The sequence below is a fragment of the Terrapene carolina genome, unplaced genomic scaffold (genome assembly GCF_002925995.2).
Source record: "Terrapene carolina triunguis isolate 2854851 unplaced genomic scaffold, T_m_triunguis-2.0 Scaffold111, whole genome shotgun sequence".
Lineage (NCBI taxonomy): Eukaryota > Metazoa > Chordata > Testudines > Emydidae > Terrapene > Terrapene triunguis.
Window position 1 is genome coordinate 25947819 of NW_020664462.1, and position 18074 is coordinate 25965892.

The 18074-nt window shown below is 39.1% G+C and overlaps 1 protein-coding gene across 2 annotated transcripts in view; it reads left to right on the top strand.

Moving 5' to 3' along the window:
* The window catches only part of ITGB1 (integrin subunit beta 1), a 77623-nt gene that overhangs the window by 32014 nt on the left and 27535 nt on the right, over window positions 1-18074 (top strand). For both annotated transcript variants that reach the window (XM_024214441.3, XM_024214442.3), the window contains exons 2-11: window positions 1907-1976; window positions 2288-2373; window positions 4437-4659; window positions 6832-7002; window positions 7315-7553; window positions 9633-9788; window positions 14250-14345; window positions 15633-15722; window positions 16527-16667; window positions 16835-17037. In XM_024214441.3, the coding sequence (XP_024070209.3) occupies window positions 1907-1976; window positions 2288-2373; window positions 4437-4659; window positions 6832-7002; window positions 7315-7553; window positions 9633-9788; window positions 14250-14345; window positions 15633-15722; window positions 16527-16667; window positions 16835-17037 (1475 nt within the window). The remainder of the gene's footprint in view (window positions 1-1906; window positions 1977-2287; window positions 2374-4436; window positions 4660-6831; window positions 7003-7314; window positions 7554-9632; window positions 9789-14249; window positions 14346-15632; window positions 15723-16526; window positions 16668-16834; window positions 17038-18074) is intronic.

Consider the following 18074-nt stretch of genomic DNA (forward strand, 5'->3'; position numbering starts at 1 on the left):
TTTTTATTCATAAATTGGAAGAGGGAAAACAAGTCTTCCTGCTTTTTCAATTTCCAATTGTTTTTTTAATTTTGAAGGAGCAAGTAATTGAACTGAATTAGTTGAATAAACTGAAATGAAGAAAATATTCTCTGCACCTGCAGGGCCGGCTCTAGCTTTTTTGCTGCCCCAAGCAGCAAAAAAAAGCGCTGCCCCCCCCCCCCCCCCCCCGAGCGCCCCCCGGACCCCCCCCCCCCCTCGTGCCGAGCCCCGCGCTGCTCCCCTGCCGAGCGCCGCGCCGCCAGAGCGCCCCTCCCCCCCCGGAATGCCGCGCCGCGCTCCCCCCGCCGCCCCTTACCAGGTGCCGCACCAAGCATGTGCTTGGGTGCCTGGTGCCTGGAGCCGGCTCTGTGCACCTGCAGAAGAGGATGCTGCTGTTAAAAGCTTGTTTATCATTTCAACAAACTCTGGTTCCAGGTGTTTAGCCAGTGACTTCTACCAGCTCAGTGGTTTGATTTTCTTTAAAACTTAGCAGCAAACATGTACTGCCTAATTTTATTTTTTATAATTAAATGATGTTAATAAATTATAGTAAGTTTAGGTATTAACATAGGTTGATATAATGTCAAAATCAATTTTAAACCCCTCTATTTGATTTAAATTAAAAAAAAAATAATTTTTTAAAAAATCATCTACTTTTATCCAGAGAATTATAGACTAGCAAGCCTTACATCTATACTTGGTAAATTTGTTGAAACAATTAAAAACAGAAAAATAAAACACCAGGAAGATCATGATATGTTAGGTTCTAAAGAATGCGGTTTCTGCAAAGAAAAATCATGACTCACAAATCTGTTAAAATACACTGAAAGTGTCAATAATATAATATATAAAGGAGAACCAACTGACATAATTTATTTATGCTTTTGAAAAGCCTTGGATAAGATCTCTAACTAGAAGCCACTAAATTAATGAAGCTGTCCTTGCATGAGAGGCAAAGTATTGTCATGGATCAAAACCTGACTAAGGGACAGGAAACAAAGAGTAAGGAATAAATTAGCAGTTTTCATCATGGCAAAAGGTAACAGCAGGATATCTCCAGGTTCTGTACTAAGTGCAGTGTTTAATATATGTATTAACAATCGGATGGAGGGGTGAGCAGTGAGGTAGCAAAATTTTGCAGATGACAGCGTTGATTAGGTTAGTCAGTTCAGAGAAGAATGTGAAGAACATCAGAGGGAGCTAACCAAACAAAATGAATGGGCATCACAATAGCAGATGAAGTTCAGTGTTGATAAATGCAAAGTAATACATATTGGAGGGAAAAAATTGTGCTACTTACGGCTTGTCTACGTGAACATTTAGTTTTCGGCAAGCTAGAGTGTGAATCTATCCCTCACTAGCCTGCTGTTCACTAACTGTTCATATAGACCCTGAAGACTTGCACTAGTGGTTAGTATTCTTTGCTCTACTGCTGTTTCAAAGCAGAGTAGATCAGAACACACTGAGGAATTGTTAGTGTGTATCAGCAGGGTCCCCATGGACAGTGAGTGCTCAGCGGGCTAGGGAGGGGCAGATTCACACTCTAGCTTGCTGCAAACTGAATGTTTATGTAGGAAAGCCCTCATATTCCTTACAGGGTGCTAACTTCACTGTATTAAGTCAAGATGAGTTTTAAAAAAATAATTTTGAAAATAAACTCTCCACAGTGGTACCTTCCTAGTATAACATCCAATCTGCATATACTAGAAGTACAATCATATTTTGTTTAACCAGGTCATAACACACTCACCTATCCTATTTGACAAGATTAATTGAGGCATGTCATCACAATAATGTCTGAATCACATTTGTATGTCCATATTACCATGCTGTCCTACTATGTTTGGTATATTAGTAGCTCAACTACTTACATTTTATTTTCCAGACAAATTTCAACTCGCTCATCTGGGTTGTACTACTATGTTGCTCGATTTGGCATGGATTTGCCCAACCAGGTACATCTAAATGTTGTAACAATCTTGAATTCAGCAATAGATTGATTTAAAGTAAAGTTGAACTGTATATTTTTACCACGGTTTCATTTAATATAAATAGCACACTTTTGCCTTCATGTACTTCATGGTAACATGTTAGAGAAGCAGTAATAATAATAAAATAATAGCTCATATTTTGCTTTTTCTTGGTGGCCTGTTTGAACTGGATTAATCTTGAGTTACATGGCTAGCAGCGAGGAATTTATTTAAAATTAAGTGTGTTATTACCAGCATATTTTAAAATGAAATAATTTATTTTTGTTCCCTGATAGGTGGAAGTGATTGTATAAAAGCTAATGCAAAATCATGTGGGGAATGTATACAAGCAGGACCAAACTGTGGCTGGTGCAAAGCGCAAGTGAGTATATTTGTGAAATGCTTTCTCTGATGTTTTGTCTTAGGTGTTTTAGTACCCTAAAAACTATCTATTCTTACCCTATTTTAGGATTTTCAATAGTAGCCATTTACTTCAATGTCTAAATCAAAGCTAAAGAACAATTTAAGTATCTTATGCTAAATAACTGGATGAAATCTGGATTGGCTAGGTCTGCCCATCAGAAAGTGCCAGAGATTTTGATCTCTCTTTCATTGCCAAATGTTAAGGGCACACAGACTTTAGGAGATCTGTCTCATAGTTATTTAAAATCATTCCAGCCTGGAGTCTGTCTGGATGTGTTTAATTATATTCTCCCAGTGACATTAGAGGATTGGTAATTTTAAATACAGACATACTGGAAGAGGGAAGCTGAGAGGGGGAGGTTTAAGAGGTTTAGATAGGTTTTAAACCTGAAATGTTGAAGTTTCAGTATTTGATTCTTAGGGTGGATTGGTGTTTTTGGTTTATATTTCATACAAAAAAAAAAGAGGAGAGAATGCAAGGTTATGTAATTAAGTACTCAAGTCAGGAAGTGCAAAATTTAAGATTGAACGTACAGGGTCTGATCTTATGTATCAAATAATACAATATAATATCATACAATTTATTCTACAGTCTTAGCCACATATGTTGAACTGTTTGTTCCAACTAAAAAAAAAAAAAAAACCTGAACAGGGATCAGGTATGGAAAATCTTAACCTGAAATGTAAATGTTTCAGAAAACTATACAAAACTGAGAACAGGACTTTTAATGGAGAGTGTTTTACGATTTTAACTAGCGTGGTTGCTGCCAAATGCAAGTTTATAATGTAAGTTTCCTGATTTTTAGTAATAAGACTTATACTTAATAAGACAGGAAGCCTTACCTATTTACTGCTCCACACACATACCCTCCGTAAATATTGGAATATATTTAGTAAACTTCAACTTTGTCGTTTTGGTTGCAGATTCATGTAGCTCCTGGCCAGTTTCACATAAATAAATATGTCTGACACATTTTAGGAGCCATGCATAAATATCATCAATTTTTGCTTATGTATTGAAAAAACTTCCCCTTTCTTCCAGTGATTAAAAATGCCTCATACTGGAAGCCATATGAGTGCATGTATTCATACTGTATTTACAGGTCAAAATGCTTTTGTGGATTGTGGGATGGTAGCTTTTGTTCAAGACAAAGTTGTCCAAGACTCTTTAGTTCAGAAGTACATTTCTGACTCTTCCTCCTCCTCATTGAACTTTTCCCAAATGTGTCAGGGGTTGTATACATCACTAAAGAGAGAAGGTGGGTGAGGTAATATCTTTTATTGGACCAACTTCTGTTGGTGAGAGAGACAAGGTTTTGAGTTACATAGAGCTCTTCTTTGGGTCATCAAAGCACTGTAATTCTGTTATAGTCTACCCAAATACTGTGATGTACTATTTAATTACAAGGTTTCCAAAAAAAGCAAAACTAAAGTTCTGTTGCCGCACATATCAATTAAATATGTTCAGTTTCTTGTAGGCTAGTTGAGGAAAGGCAGATTTTCTCATTTGTTGTTGGTGGTTTTCGAGCATCTCAGAGTAGTTAATTGAATAGTGACTTCATGTTTCTGTTGGAAGAATGACTTTGAACACTTTTTTTTTTACCTTGCCTCAGTCACATGCACAGATTTACTTTAGTAAAGTTAACCATGAGCTGCTGTACTGGATAAATTTTTCACTATAGTCATTACTAAATTTAGTAAAACAATATATTTCAGAGTTTTATATTTTACAATTTAAAATACACTTTTTTAAAAAATTGCCAGTGTGTCTTAGGGTGACCAGATATTCCGATTTTATAGGGACAGTCCCAATTTTTGGGTCTTTTTCTTATATAGGCTCCTATTACCCCCCACCCACTGTCCTGATTTTTCACACTTGCTGTCTGGTCACCCTAGTGTCTCAAGAGGTTCTTGGTGCATAAAAATAATGGGGTAAATACCAAAAGTAGTGTTATGTGCTCAAGCCATGTGTTACAGATTGTAAATTGCTGTGAGTTTGATGTTCTTCCCCATATCTTCTAGAAATTTTTACAAGAAGGAGAGCCAACTTCTGCCCGATGTGATGACTTGGCAGCACTAAAGAGTAAGGGCTGCTCTCCAGATGAAATAGAAAATCCTAGAGGTACCAAAGGAGTCCTCAAAAATAAAGAGGTAACAAATCGTAGCAAAGATACTACAGAAAAGCTCAAACCAGAGGACATTACCCAGATCCAGCCACAGCAATTAGTACTGAAGCTGCGAACAGGTATGGAGATTATTAATTCTGATCTTCATATATTTTTTAGGCTTTCAGTATTATTTATGAATTTGATATTTTGAATGCTACATATATGCATTTCTGCAATAATGATGATTGTTGCTAGGAAGCACAGAGATTTGAAGAAGAGCAGTCCCATCCCTGTAACTCCAGGTGCTCAGATAACCTGTGAATGAAAGTAAAGCTTAGCTAGATGGGCATAATTTACACAGAACATTGAGATAAAAACAAAAGATAACAAAGAACATGTAGGGGGCTTGCATTAGTAAATCTATTCCTACGAAAAGACTAGTCTACAGATTAAGACAAAATTGTCCCATTTTGTAGTGCTTTTGACCTGTCATCCTGGAGTGTGTCCATCTGGAAAATAGAGTAGTAGATTAATAATAAAAGCGAGGGAAGATGAAAAACACACAGAATGAAAAGTTATGAGAGTACTGCTGTCTGCCAAAGCACTCTGTGCCCGAAGGCGAAACTATTTGAGAACTAGTTTTTGAGGTTTGGTAACCATGAGAGCAGAAGGCCAGCAGCCAGATTTGCCGATTTCCATATAAGATACCTTGTTCTAGGAGGCCAAAGAAGTGGATACAGACCTAGATGAATGAGCACAAACCACAAGGTAGTTATGTAGCCATTTTCATCCCTGAAATAGAGACTTGGCTCCTTTTGGACAGGAAAACAGAGTTCTTACAAGAGAAAATTATAATAGTACTCCAGAGATCTAGGAATCTGGTAGGCTCAATGAAAAGTCTTGCCATCTTTTGGATAAAATGGAGAATTGATTTAGGAATCAGCTCATCCAAGAACTACTTTATCTGGGTAGAACTAAAGTTAGTTTGCAACTGTCTCAACTAGAATCCTAAGAAACTCTGCAAGACAAAGTAATGGCTGCCAAAATGAGACTTTAAGAGTCAGATGGAGGAGAGAAACTTTGTGAGGGTTTGAATGGTGGCTTCATGGGAGTTTGTGAAACTAAAGTGACTTACCATTGCAGGTGGCACTTTGACTTGAGGCTTCACATTGGCAATAACTTTCAGGAAGTATGAAGGGAAACGGTCAATGTGTCTGTCTTCCTGAGTTTCAGAGCCTCAAAGGCATGGCCTTGGCCTGTGGGTAATTTAAAATAGTCAAGAAGAAACTAGAACCGACTTGTATGGCTCATGAAGGGGAACTAGATTTCACTCTTAACACCAGTAGTAAAAGGTTTTCCAAATCCTTCTGTAGCATCTTAGGGTAGAATCTTTTCAAGACTTTAGAATATCAGTAAGGTCCCGAGCATAGCCCTAAGTTCCAAGTGTCAGTTTCTGTACTTCCAGGCAGAAACCTTCACATTGGTAGGATCTGAGTATACAGAGCCCTAATGAAGCCTATCCAGATCTAAGGGGGACAAGCTGCAATCTTGGAAACCAGTGTTTCCTTGGCCAGAGTTGGCAGTAGAATTCTAAGGATTAGTTTCACTGTGAGACACTCAGTCGACTATATTAGTCAATGTTTCTGCAAAAAGGAATCTTGGAATAAGTCTTTCATCCTTGAATTTTTTCATGTAAAGGGGATCTATCTTTGGATTTTTTTTTTTTATTACATGTTATATAAACTCACCCCATGTTTTAAGACTGTAATAAGTAATCACAACAGGGTGAGATGGGATGAAAGGTAAACCAACTCTTAATTTACTTTAAGTTTTTTTTTACCTCCTTAATTTTACATATGCATAGTCTTTTGTGTTTGTGTGTTTTAGTGGTATAAAAGGAAAAAAAGCTATGCTACTTATCTTGCAGGAACATTATTTGTTGAAATTAATATGTAGGTCAAGATTTCAAAAGTGACTACTGATTTTTGGTGTCACAGATTTTCATGTATTCAACATAAGACAACCTATAGGGACCTGATTTCAGAGAGTTGGCCTTCAGACCTTTCTGAAAATCAGGCTTCTTTAAGGTGTTTCATATGGGAAATGCAAAATTGTTAGCCACTTTTGAAAATCCTGGACATATTAATTTGCAGTTAAACACTTCCAGTTATAGAAGTAACCTTATTCATGGTTGGGGTGAACCTTTTTTTAGGACATTGGTGAAAGACCTTCAATTAAGAATGTATATTTCATGTCAGTTCGGTTACTCTGCATTTTGTAATGAATGGGGTTTATTTTTGTTGGTTTAGGTGAACCACAGACATTTTCCTTAAAATTTAAGAGAGCTGAAGACTACCCCATTGATCTTTATTACCTTATGGATCTCTCTTACTCCATGAAGGATGATTTAGAGAATGTGAAGAGTCTTGGTACTGCTCTAAAGACAGAAATGGAGAAAATAACTTCAGATTTTCGAATTGGTAAGAAAGATTTCATTATTTATGGGCGTGGGAAAAGGGAAAAATCCCATTTCTAGATTTAAAAATAATAAAGTTGAATTTACTGGTGTGTTTTTTGTGTTTTTTGGATTGTCTGAAAAATAGTAAAAGAAAAATGATCAATATTCATATTATTGCTATTCTTCTAGTAAAGGACAGTTTAGAAACTGTTCCAAAAGAATACTTGGAATATTGAGGGGGGAAATTGAAATTTTTTGAACTGTGCACTATTCCATCATGATTATATATACTAGAATTACACTCTGACTGAGGGATTTTGTTGTTCTGTCTTAGGATTTGGCTCCTTTGTGGAGAAAACTGTGATGCCTTATATAAGTACCACACCAGCCAAACTCAGGAACCCTTGTACAGGGGACCAAAACTGTACGAGTCCATTTAGTTACAAAAACGTGCTCAATCTTACCAGTGAGGGAAGACTATTCAATGAACTTGTAGGTAAACAACACATTTCTGGCAATTTGGATTCTCCTGAAGGTGGATTTGATGCAATAATGCAAGTTGCAGTTTGTGGAGTAAGTGTATATCAATTTTATTTACTACTATATTAGATCAAACTATTTTATTGCAATCTGAGTGTATCACTGTTGTTGACCTGAAGTTTAAAAACAATTCTACATTTCACTTTACCAATCAAGACTGAAAGATTTATCCTTAGGGCAGCAGGTGGAGACAGAGCAAACAGAATTGGAAGCATGCACTGACATTTTACAGTATGTACATTCCACTCACTGAAGGCCCCTATTGGGAAATTTGAAATTAGGAATATGAGCCCTCTTTGGAGGGGAGGGCAGTTCATGAACATTATCTTCCCAGAAGTTTCTGTAAAAGAAGAGTCAAAATCATGAAATCTTTGCGGCACATGGATGTTTTTAACAAGATAAAACAAGTGTTCTCAAATGACTTTTGCATGTAATGTATCCTTCATAATTTTCTTTTAAAATATATGCAAAACAATTCTGTGTATTGCACTTTTTTACAAGCTACTTATACTGAGTAGATGGAATTTAACTCTTTTTAATTTTTGCTACTTTTTGGAGGACTTCTATGGACCAGTGGATTCAGAGTTCAAAACGTTCACATGGGAGCTTGAAAAACAGTTGCTTACAAAACTTCCTTGGTTCCTCAGTAGTTTGTTCTGGTTTGAGTTTGGCCAGGGCACAACTTTCTACACTTTTTCAACCCCCTCTTCCTTTTTTAATCTGTCATCCTTATTCAAGTAATTACAGCCTTAATGCCCCAGTAGAGATAACAAAAGGAAAGTGACATCTTAAGTGTATAATAACCTTCTCTTCCTTCCTACTCAACACACTCACAAAAAAATAGGAAAGACCTGTTAGTAATAAAAATATTCTAGAAACCTTTACTTAGAAGCTAATGTAATATGTCATGCCGCTAGCATTCTGGACATAGAAATGTAGATACTCTCTGTCACACAATACTTCTAAAACCACCAACAAAAAAACATTCACTACAGGCCATTTCAATAGTGAAACTCCAGCACTTATTGATATGTACAACCATCGGGTCTACACTTGAAGCTCTAAGTTAAACATAATACTATAAAATAAACCTGAGAGACTGTAATGTGCCTCCTTCTCATTCTGTTATTTCCCAAACAATTTCACCTACAGTTATTGATACTGATACACACCTGCACAATGCAAAATTCCAGAACACAAGCACGAGCTATTGCTTTTTTACAATATCATTGTAATGTTAAACTAGTAAGTCAGAGTTAAGGTTGCTGTTGTTATTTAAAGGAGAAGCCAAAGCATTATTTTAGAATTTCAGCTTTAACTATGAATTTTCTGAGATTCTAATATGGGTATTTTGCTTTTTTTCCCCCTCCTTCTTCAATGAATTAGGACCCCAATCCTGTAATAACTTCTGTAGATGGCCGGGAAAATTTACAGGATTGAGCCCCATATTTATAGGCTCAGAACTTCTGCTGTGCCCAATTTGCAATGGATGGAGTAGAGAGGAGAAGAGCGGATGTCAGGGATCTAGTTATAGCTCCCCTGATTCTCTGGCCGTTCTATGCTGGCTGTGGAACCTGTGCAGTTTAGGGCATCCTAGGGGTTTCTTTAATATCCACTAGCTGATAATGGTCCCCTTGGAACCATCTGACAGTAAGGGCTTGCCAGAGCACACTGTGCACTTTTACCCCAAACATGCTCTCTATCATTGGGCTACAGGGTAGTGGTATGGGAATTGGTTATGTCAGCATTATGTCTTACGGAAACTTCACAGTTGGGGTGATATGGGCAGTTTCTTCATCCTTTGTGCCACTCAGGTAGTGCTTAGAGAGCAGAACAGACAAGAGTCTAGGTCAGAAAGTGTTTTGTTCTCCTGTGATGAAAGGTGCTATACAAGTGCTACTGTTGTTGATAATATTACAGGACAGACTTGAGCAAAATATGTGCATAAACTAACTATAACTTTTTAAGGCTTATTTTAGGGTTGTTGTTTTTTTAAATATTTGTCATGTCTGCCGCCTTGTATTTAAGTCTAAGTGTATGTTGCAAATTAGTGGGGGGGATTAGTTTTTTAAAAAATGAAATAAAAATCAAAAAACTTTTTTTTCCCCTAAGACACAAATTGGATGGAGAAATGTGACACGATTGTTGGTATTTTCTACGGATGCTGGATTCCACTTTGCTGGAGATGGTAAACTTGGTGGAATTGTTTTACCAAATGATGGGAGGTGTCATCTGGAAAATAACATGTACACAATGAGTCATTACTATGTAAGTATTCATGCCTAAACCAAAGTAAATTAATAAAGTTTAAGGTCAGAAAGGGATCATTAGATCATCTAGTCTGGCTGCCTGTGTATCACAGGCCATTAAATTTTACCCTGTTCCTCCGTATTGAGGCTAATAACTTGTGTTTGGCTAAAGCATATCTTCCAGAAAGGCATCCAGGTGTAACTTGAAAAGAGAAAGAGATAGAGAATCCACTGTGTCCTTAGGTAGTTTGTTTCAAGGGTTAATCACAGTCACTGGTTTAAAAAAAATTGTCTGATTTGTAATTTGAATTTGTCTGGCCATTGGTTCCTTGTTATGCTAGATTTAAGAGCCCTTTAGTAGCTGGTATATTCTCCCTGTGAAAGTACTACTACACTGTAATCAAGTCACCTCTCAATTGCCTTTTTAATAAGCTAAACAGATTGATCTCTTTAAGTCTCACTGCAAAAGCATTTTCTTCAGCCATCAAATCTTTTTTGTGGTTCTTTTCTGTATCGTCTCCAATTTTTCAAAAACCTTTTAAAATGTGGCCATCAGAACTGAATACAGTATTCTAGTATCTGTCTCTCAAATGCTATATACAGAGGTAAAATTGTCTCCTTACTCACTACTTCCTTGTTTACACAAGCATCCAAAGCATCACACTAGGAGCTCATGTTCAGTTACTTGTTGACTATAAGCCCTAAATCCTTTTTAGAGTTGCTTCTTTCCAAGATACAGTCCCCCAAATCTGCAGGCATGGCCTGCATTCCTTGTTCTTAGATGTGTAACTTTTCATTTTGCTATATTAAAATGTATTTTGTTTGAATAGACCAATGACTGCCCCTTCCTCATCACTATTTACCATTCTTCTTTGCATGATTGCACATGTGCACACCACTTGTGCACCAGCATCCGAGATCTTTCCCTTAGCCTTACCTCTCCAGGTGGTGCATGCGTCCTCGGCTGCTATGTGCTTCTCTGTGATGTTATAAAGGATGGAGCCAACCCTTACTCCCCCTCAGTTCCTTGTTGCTGCCCATAATTGGTAGTTGGAGTGTGTTAGCTTGCTTTGGCAATGTTTTCCCTTTCAGGAAAATTATTTCTAGAGTATATAGTTGGTACACTTTTTTTTATAAAGTTATAGTTAGTTTAGTGTATGTTTAATTTTTTAAGAGTTTAGTAGATCTGTCAGTTCCCGCTTTTTCTGAGTACTGACACCTGGTACTGGGGAATGCCTCGTTCTCTGGGCTGTACACCTTGCACCAGCTGCAGGAAATCCATGTCAGTAAGTGACCCTCATTTTTGATGTGTGAAGTGCCTTGGTGAGGGTCACATCCAGGACAGGTGCCAGATGTGTAAGGAATTTAAGCCCCGAACCAAAAAAGATACAGAGGTGAAGCTTTATCACTTCTTAAGGTGGCTGTTCCGAGTGATGTCTCGGCAGCACTCTCCTCCCCCAGGACCAAAAAAGAAACACTGGTGGGGTACTTAAAAGGATTCTTCCTCCAAAAGATCAAGATCCCCAGCACTGACATCCAGTAGGCATGCTGGGAAACAGGGTAGAGTGTCCTCGGAAAGGAGGCACTCCCCAGTGCCAGTAGTACCTCATGAAGGTTCGTGGATTCCAGCACTGGGGCCTGTGGCATTAAGACTGACCGCTGCTGGAGCACTGTACCAACCCCTTCCATGCAACAACAACAGCATCAGGTCAGCCCTCTCGGTCCCAATCACACCAGAAGCATGTGATGTGGTGAGATCTCTAGTGCCTTTCGGTACCGGATTCTGTGGTGGTGCAGGAGTTGCTGATCCATTATCAGCTGATATGTAGTCTTTGTTGCACTTACCTACCCCTGTTATTCAGCTCCAGTACCTACTTCAGACTGTCTGGCACCTCCTCGCCAGACACCATCAAAAGGCAAGCCCAGCAAGCTTTCCCTGTTGCTTAAGTCTTTGGAGACGCACTGCCAAACCTTGTCACTGTGTGGTACGGCACCTCCCTGGTCAGGAGACTCGGTCTCTTCCTTAGAATCAGAAGTAGGTTATTATGCCCCTCAATCTTGGGATCGAAGGCATTGTTCACCTTCATCAAGAGAGTTGCGCTCCTGGTATGCTACAGAGGGTCCACATTGGTCCAGAGATTTGGTTCCATGCTCTAGTAGGGGGGTTGGGGACCCCATGCCCTACCAGTGGCTGTATTCAGGACGTTGTTCCCAATACTGATGTCAGTGCCAAGTGAGATCAAATGAGCCTCCTGGAGCCTCCTGCAAAAGAGGTTGAAGAGACTTCTTTTCAGCCACCTTTGCATGCAGCCTCCTCATTACTGGATGATGCAGTGATGTCTAGGGCAGGGGTCTCAAGCACGCGGCCCACGGGCTGCATGCGGCCCATGGGGTTCTTTCGTGCGGCCCGCCAAGCTCCCCACAGCCCACCCCCCCACCTACCCTGTGCTGCCGCGAGCCACGCACTGCTCCCTGAAGCGGCTGAACTACTGTATGTCCCTGCAGCCCCGGGCAGGGGAGTGGGAGGCGAATAGAGGGCTCCGTGCTCTTGCAGCTCCCATTGGCCGGGAACTGGGAACCGCGGCCAATGGGAGCTTTGGGGAGGTACCTGGAGGAGCAGCAAGAGCAGCACATGGTGCCATTTCCCCTCCCGCCCCACAGGGACTTCGGCTGCTTCCTGGAGCGGAGCGGAGCGGGGCTGGGGACAAGGCAGGCAGGCAGGGAGCCTGCCCTTGCTGCAGTGCGCGGCGCTGCCACCCCGGATCCGCTCTAGGTAAGCGGCGCCGGGCTGGAGCCCGTACCCTGCACCCCTTCTGCACCCCAACCCCCTGCCCAGAGCCCCCTGCCGCATCCCACACCCCTCCTGCACCCCAACTCCCTGCCCTGGGCCCCCTGCCACACCCTGCACCCCTCACCTCTCCTGCACCCCAACCCCCTGCCTGGAGCCCCTTGCCACACACTGCACCCCAACACCCTGCTGCACCCCTCACCCCTCCCGCACCCCAACTCTCTGCCCTGAGCCCCCTGCCGCACCCTGCACACCTCCTGCACCCCACACCGCAATTCCCTGCTGTACCCTGCACACCTCCTGCACCTCAACTCCCTGCCCTGAGCCCACACCCCTCCTGCACCCCCTGGGGGCATGGAGGTGGCAGAGTTGGGGTGAGGACTTCAGGGAAGGGGTTGGAATGGGGGCAGGGAAGGGGCGAGAAGAGGTGAGGCGAGACAGGGGCAGGGCCTCATGGAAGGGGTGGAGTGGGGGCGGGGCCAGGGGCAGCAAGTGGGGGGTGTCAGTGATGCGGCCCTCGGGCCAATGCACTAGTCCTCATGTGGCCCTCAAGGTCATCTGAGTTTGAGGTCTAGGGTGTCCTCCCCTCTGCAGGATGACTACAAAGCATGACTACAAGGGTGACCTCGTCTTTGGACATACAAGTGGAGATGGTACAGGATTCCTCCCATAGACTAGTGGACATATTAGGGTCAGCAGGACCTTCCCGTGTGGCTCTATAAGTTTTTCCATAAAACCATGTTGACTGGCATTAGTATTCCTATACTTTAATTATTTATTAATTGAATCCCAAATCAGCGTTTCTATTATTTTGTGTGGCATTGATGTCCGGCTGACTGGCCTACCATTACCCAGGTCATCCCACTGCCTTTTTTAAATACTGGCACAATGTTAGTACTCTTCCAGACTTGTGGAATTTCCTCATTATTCCAAGATTTATTATAAATTAACATCAGTGGGCCAGAGATCTCTTCAGCCACTCTTTTAGGACTTTCAGGTGCAAGTTATTCAGGCCTGATGATATGTAGCATGTAATACGTTTAAGACAAGAGTGTGGTTAACAACTATGGGTTTGTGGCTTTTTGGTAAGTAGATAAAATAAAATGTGTGTAGATAATTAAGTACTTGATTGGCTAAAGACAAGTAGCTGTAAAAAGTGTGTGCATGTACACGTTCCCAAACACATTTTACATAGATTAAAATTGAAACGTTTTGTTTAATACAAGACTACATTTGCTTCACAGTTTGTTTCGTCTTTAAATGGATAAAACACCACACAAGGCTAATGGTTTTGATTTAAGTCAAAAGTGTTATGAAACATGATAGGAGATATGTTTGAGGACACTAATGTTCGAGATTAAATCAGACTTTATAGGAAGTGATTAGGAATGTGAAGATTTGATTTATTTTATATTTATTTTATATTCTAGTCTTGTCTAAAATGTGTTTATACAATACTCAACTGCTGGTAGACACAGTGCTGCCTTAAAGGGTTTTGTGGATTTTTTGTTTTTGGGGGAGTTTTTTGTTTGTGTTTTTAAAAAAGCTTGCCCTTTAGTTAAACTATTGTTGTCTGGTTGGAAGCCTGTGCTTTTTAAATTCAAAAAGCGATTTAATATTATGTAAGATGAAAAAAAAAGATTGTTCTGCATCTGCTAAATTTTGAATTAAGTTTCATGTCTAATTTTACAGGATTATCCCTCCATTGCTCACCTGGTACAGAAGCTTAGTGAGAACAACATTCAGACAATTTTTGCCGTTACTGAGGAGTTTCAGGCAGTTTACAAGGTAAAAAATTTTTTTTTTTAAATCACGTGAGATAAGCTTCTGTATATTTTTCCAGACAGTTGAGAGGCTGATTCTAATGATCCAGTATGCTATCATCAAAACTAATTTGATTTGAAATTAAAATTTGTGTGAAAATGGGTGATCATGAAAGTGATTTTTGCCATGCCTGCTAATTAATAAGCACTCTCTCTTCTTGAGCAGTTGCCTATCCCAATATCAAACCTACCAGTCTGCTTTTATTTTTCAAGCAGAAAGTTATTTAATCTTTCTTATTTTTAGATTAGAAATAACAGTGCAGGACCTACTTTTTGCTTCAAAATACCTGAGGGGCATGGGGAAGCAGAGTCAAAGGAGAATTGTGGGAGGGGCAGAGCTGACCTTAAGGGAAAGGAGTTTTGGAAAAACACATAACTCTTAAACATGTTTTAAAACTAGTCCTGTCAATACCTGATTTAGAGTGCTTGAAAAGGTGGTTTTGCCATTTTTTGTATTTTATGATTTTACCAACAGAACTAACTTGTTTTCACCTTCATTTGATGACAGTTGATCTCCCTCTCCCTATCTGTTTTAATGCAGCAGAAGCAAATATGGCTTATGGCTCTAAAACCTTTTATAGCTACAGAAGTATCTTCTTAATTAAATACTGTCTGAATTTTTTTTAAGTTAAATGAGAGTATTTTAAAAAATAGTTTTTAAGGAGAATAGCTTCCTTTTTTATTCGATCAAAAGGTATGAGAAGGATTTTAAAAGATTGCAGAATTTTCTTTCCAATATTCTAGTCACTGTTTTTATTCCTTCACAAGTTACTGAAACTATTGGCAACATTTTTGTCTTGGTCTTGGGAGTTGTTCCTGGCTGTATACAGTAGAACGTCAGAGTTACGAACATCCTGAGAATGGAAGTTGTTCAAACTCTGAAATGTTCATAACTCTGAACAAACTTTATGGTGGTTCTTTCAAAAGTTTACAACTGAACAATGACTTAACACAGCTTTGAAACTTTGCTATGAGGAAGAAAAATGCTGCCTTTCCTTTATTTTTTTTAAGTAGTTTACGTTTAATACAGTACTGTACTGTATTTTCTTTCCTTTTTTTTTTTTTTTTTTTGGTTTCTGCTGCTGCCTGATTGCATACTTCCGGTTCCAAATGAGGTGTGTGGCTGACTGGTCAGTTCGTAATTCTGGTGTTCATAACTCCGATGTTCTACTGTATCTCTGTACATAATAAAGAAACTTTTAAAGTTTTATATTTGTGTGGAATTTACACTTTCTACTTTTAATATTAAAAGGAACTGAAAAATCTGATCCCAAAGTCAGCAGTTGGAACTCTGTCTGCAAATTCCAGCAATGTGATTCAACTGATTATTGACGCCTATAATGTAAGTTTGTTTTTAATTCACGTAGCTTTTATTTTTGTTCCTCTCAAACTATATTGGCATCAGTTTCTAGAGAAGCCCTCTGAGGTATGCTCTTTTTTAAAAACCTTGTGAATGGAGTAGAAGATGGAATGTTGATAAATGCATAATCTTGTCAAATTCCGATGAAAAGTGCACAGCTGTGTGTAAAGATTAGCATTCTCTCTGCATAATCTTATTGATAAGTCTTTTTTTCTTATTTGATACTTATCTTCTCTTTTCAAACCCATCTAACATTAATTGTATTTTCTTGCATCTGATGTGATCAAGAGGACATGCTTATTTTCCCCTGCATGATCTTTTCTTATTGGCAGAAGAGGAAGAAAGCTGTGCTTTTCTTCACCGCAGCAACCTTTATGTTTAATAATCTTTGAACCATGTTGTTAAGTTCTGGAGGGAAGCTACATCTGGTCCTTGAATGATGATGGTAGTACTTCAAAGAATAGTGAAAGTGGGTTATAACAGAAGCTGTGAATCTTTGGGAACTGTTAAGAAAACACCTTGGGTTGAGAAAGGACTGATAAAACCTAACGACCCTCCACAGAACATTTTGAAAAGTGTCTTCTAATAAGGATATTGTATGTGCAATTTTATTCCTTTCCAGATTTTGTTCTCCTTTACTGTTCTTGAGGCTGGTGTGTAGAGAATGTATTTTTGTGAAAGTCTCTCTTCAGGAAATGCCCATTTAATAGGCTCCACCTTTATTTGTTAACTCTTTTAAAGCTACATGGTAGTTATTACTTAACTAATAACTAATTTTTGTTTTAGTCCTTGTCTTCAGAGGTTATCTTGGAAAACAGCAAGTTACCAAAAGGAGTAACAATCAATTATAAATCTTACTGCAAGAATGGAGTGAATGGCACAGGAGAAAATGGCAGAAAGTGTGCCAACATTTCAATTGGAGATGAGGTAATTTTTCTGTTCGGTTGAAATATACAATACATAGCTGACAACATACATTTTTAATATCTAAAGAATTGAACAAGACTGCAGTTCTCTGAAATATTTTACTTTTTAATAATTTAGGCAGAGCACCTTTTAGTACTGATGTAAGAATCCATTTATTTTGCTTACAGGTTAAATTTGAGATTAGTGTAACCGCTAACGAGTGTCCAAAGACAGGACAAAATGAAACCATTAAAATTAAGCCACTGGGTTTCACTGAAGAAGTGGAAATTAATCTTCAGTTCATCTGTGAATGTCAGTGTCAAAATGAGGGAATTCCTAATAGTCCAGACTGCCATCAGGGAAATGGAACATTTGAGTGTGGTGCTTGCAGGTAAATAAATGGACCTTTTATTCTTTTTGGCAAACGGGAAATATGAGCACATAGTTTCTTTAATCAGACTTTTTTTTATTTTGGGCAGGTTGGCTGGGAGAAACATTTACAGTGCTTGGTCATCTTAGGGCCTTACCCGTGTTGAATACTAACTTGTCTCCACAAATAGTCCTACTGAAATAAGGGGGATTATTCATGTAATAAGGCACTTCCGAGCATGAGTCAAAGTATCAGAATCTGGTCCTTCAAAGAATATGGAGGCCTTAGTATTTTTCCTGTTTCCTTATTTAAATGTTAAGACCCATTTAATATGAAAAATACTGCAAGGATCAAATAAAAGTGGAGCGTAAATCATAATATTCTTGTGAGCTTTAAGAATGACCTAATTTTTACCTTTGTGACATGAAGTCTGGATTTTCTTCCAAGGAGTTTTACAATGCATTTTGTAGCTTCTTGGAAGGAGTGCCTGGCAAGCTGGCACCAGCTGTTCAAGACCAGTGATGAATGAAAATTCAAGGCCAATCAGTATTAACAGACAAGGCTTTTAAGATGCTGTGATTTTCCTCATCTATTTTCTTTATTTTATTTATGCTTAATGTTTGGGGCTCTAATTATGTAGATATTTTCAATTTTTACATGTTTTAAAATCCCTTAGGCTATATAGAACTATGTGTTTATATGTATATTTGAAATTCCCTTTCATTAATTATATTTATTAGTGTTTGGTACAAGCTATGGAAATTAAACTGTAAACCAAATTCTGCTTTATTACACCAGTGAAAGTCAGACTTAATTTGGTTGGCTTTACTGGAGTTGCACTGGATTTTAAAAGAGCAGCATTTGGCCCTAGAACTGGACCAGTTAGACATCAACCCAATAATCCCAGTTTGGGCTCTTCATTGTCAAAGAAACATATCTAAAATAAAGATTATTCCTTCTAGAAAACCTGGAAGACAATCTGACAATGTGGCTCAACTCCTAAGAACTTCACCTTTAGGGAAGCAGGATCCAAGCTCTCAGAGAGTAGTGAACAACAC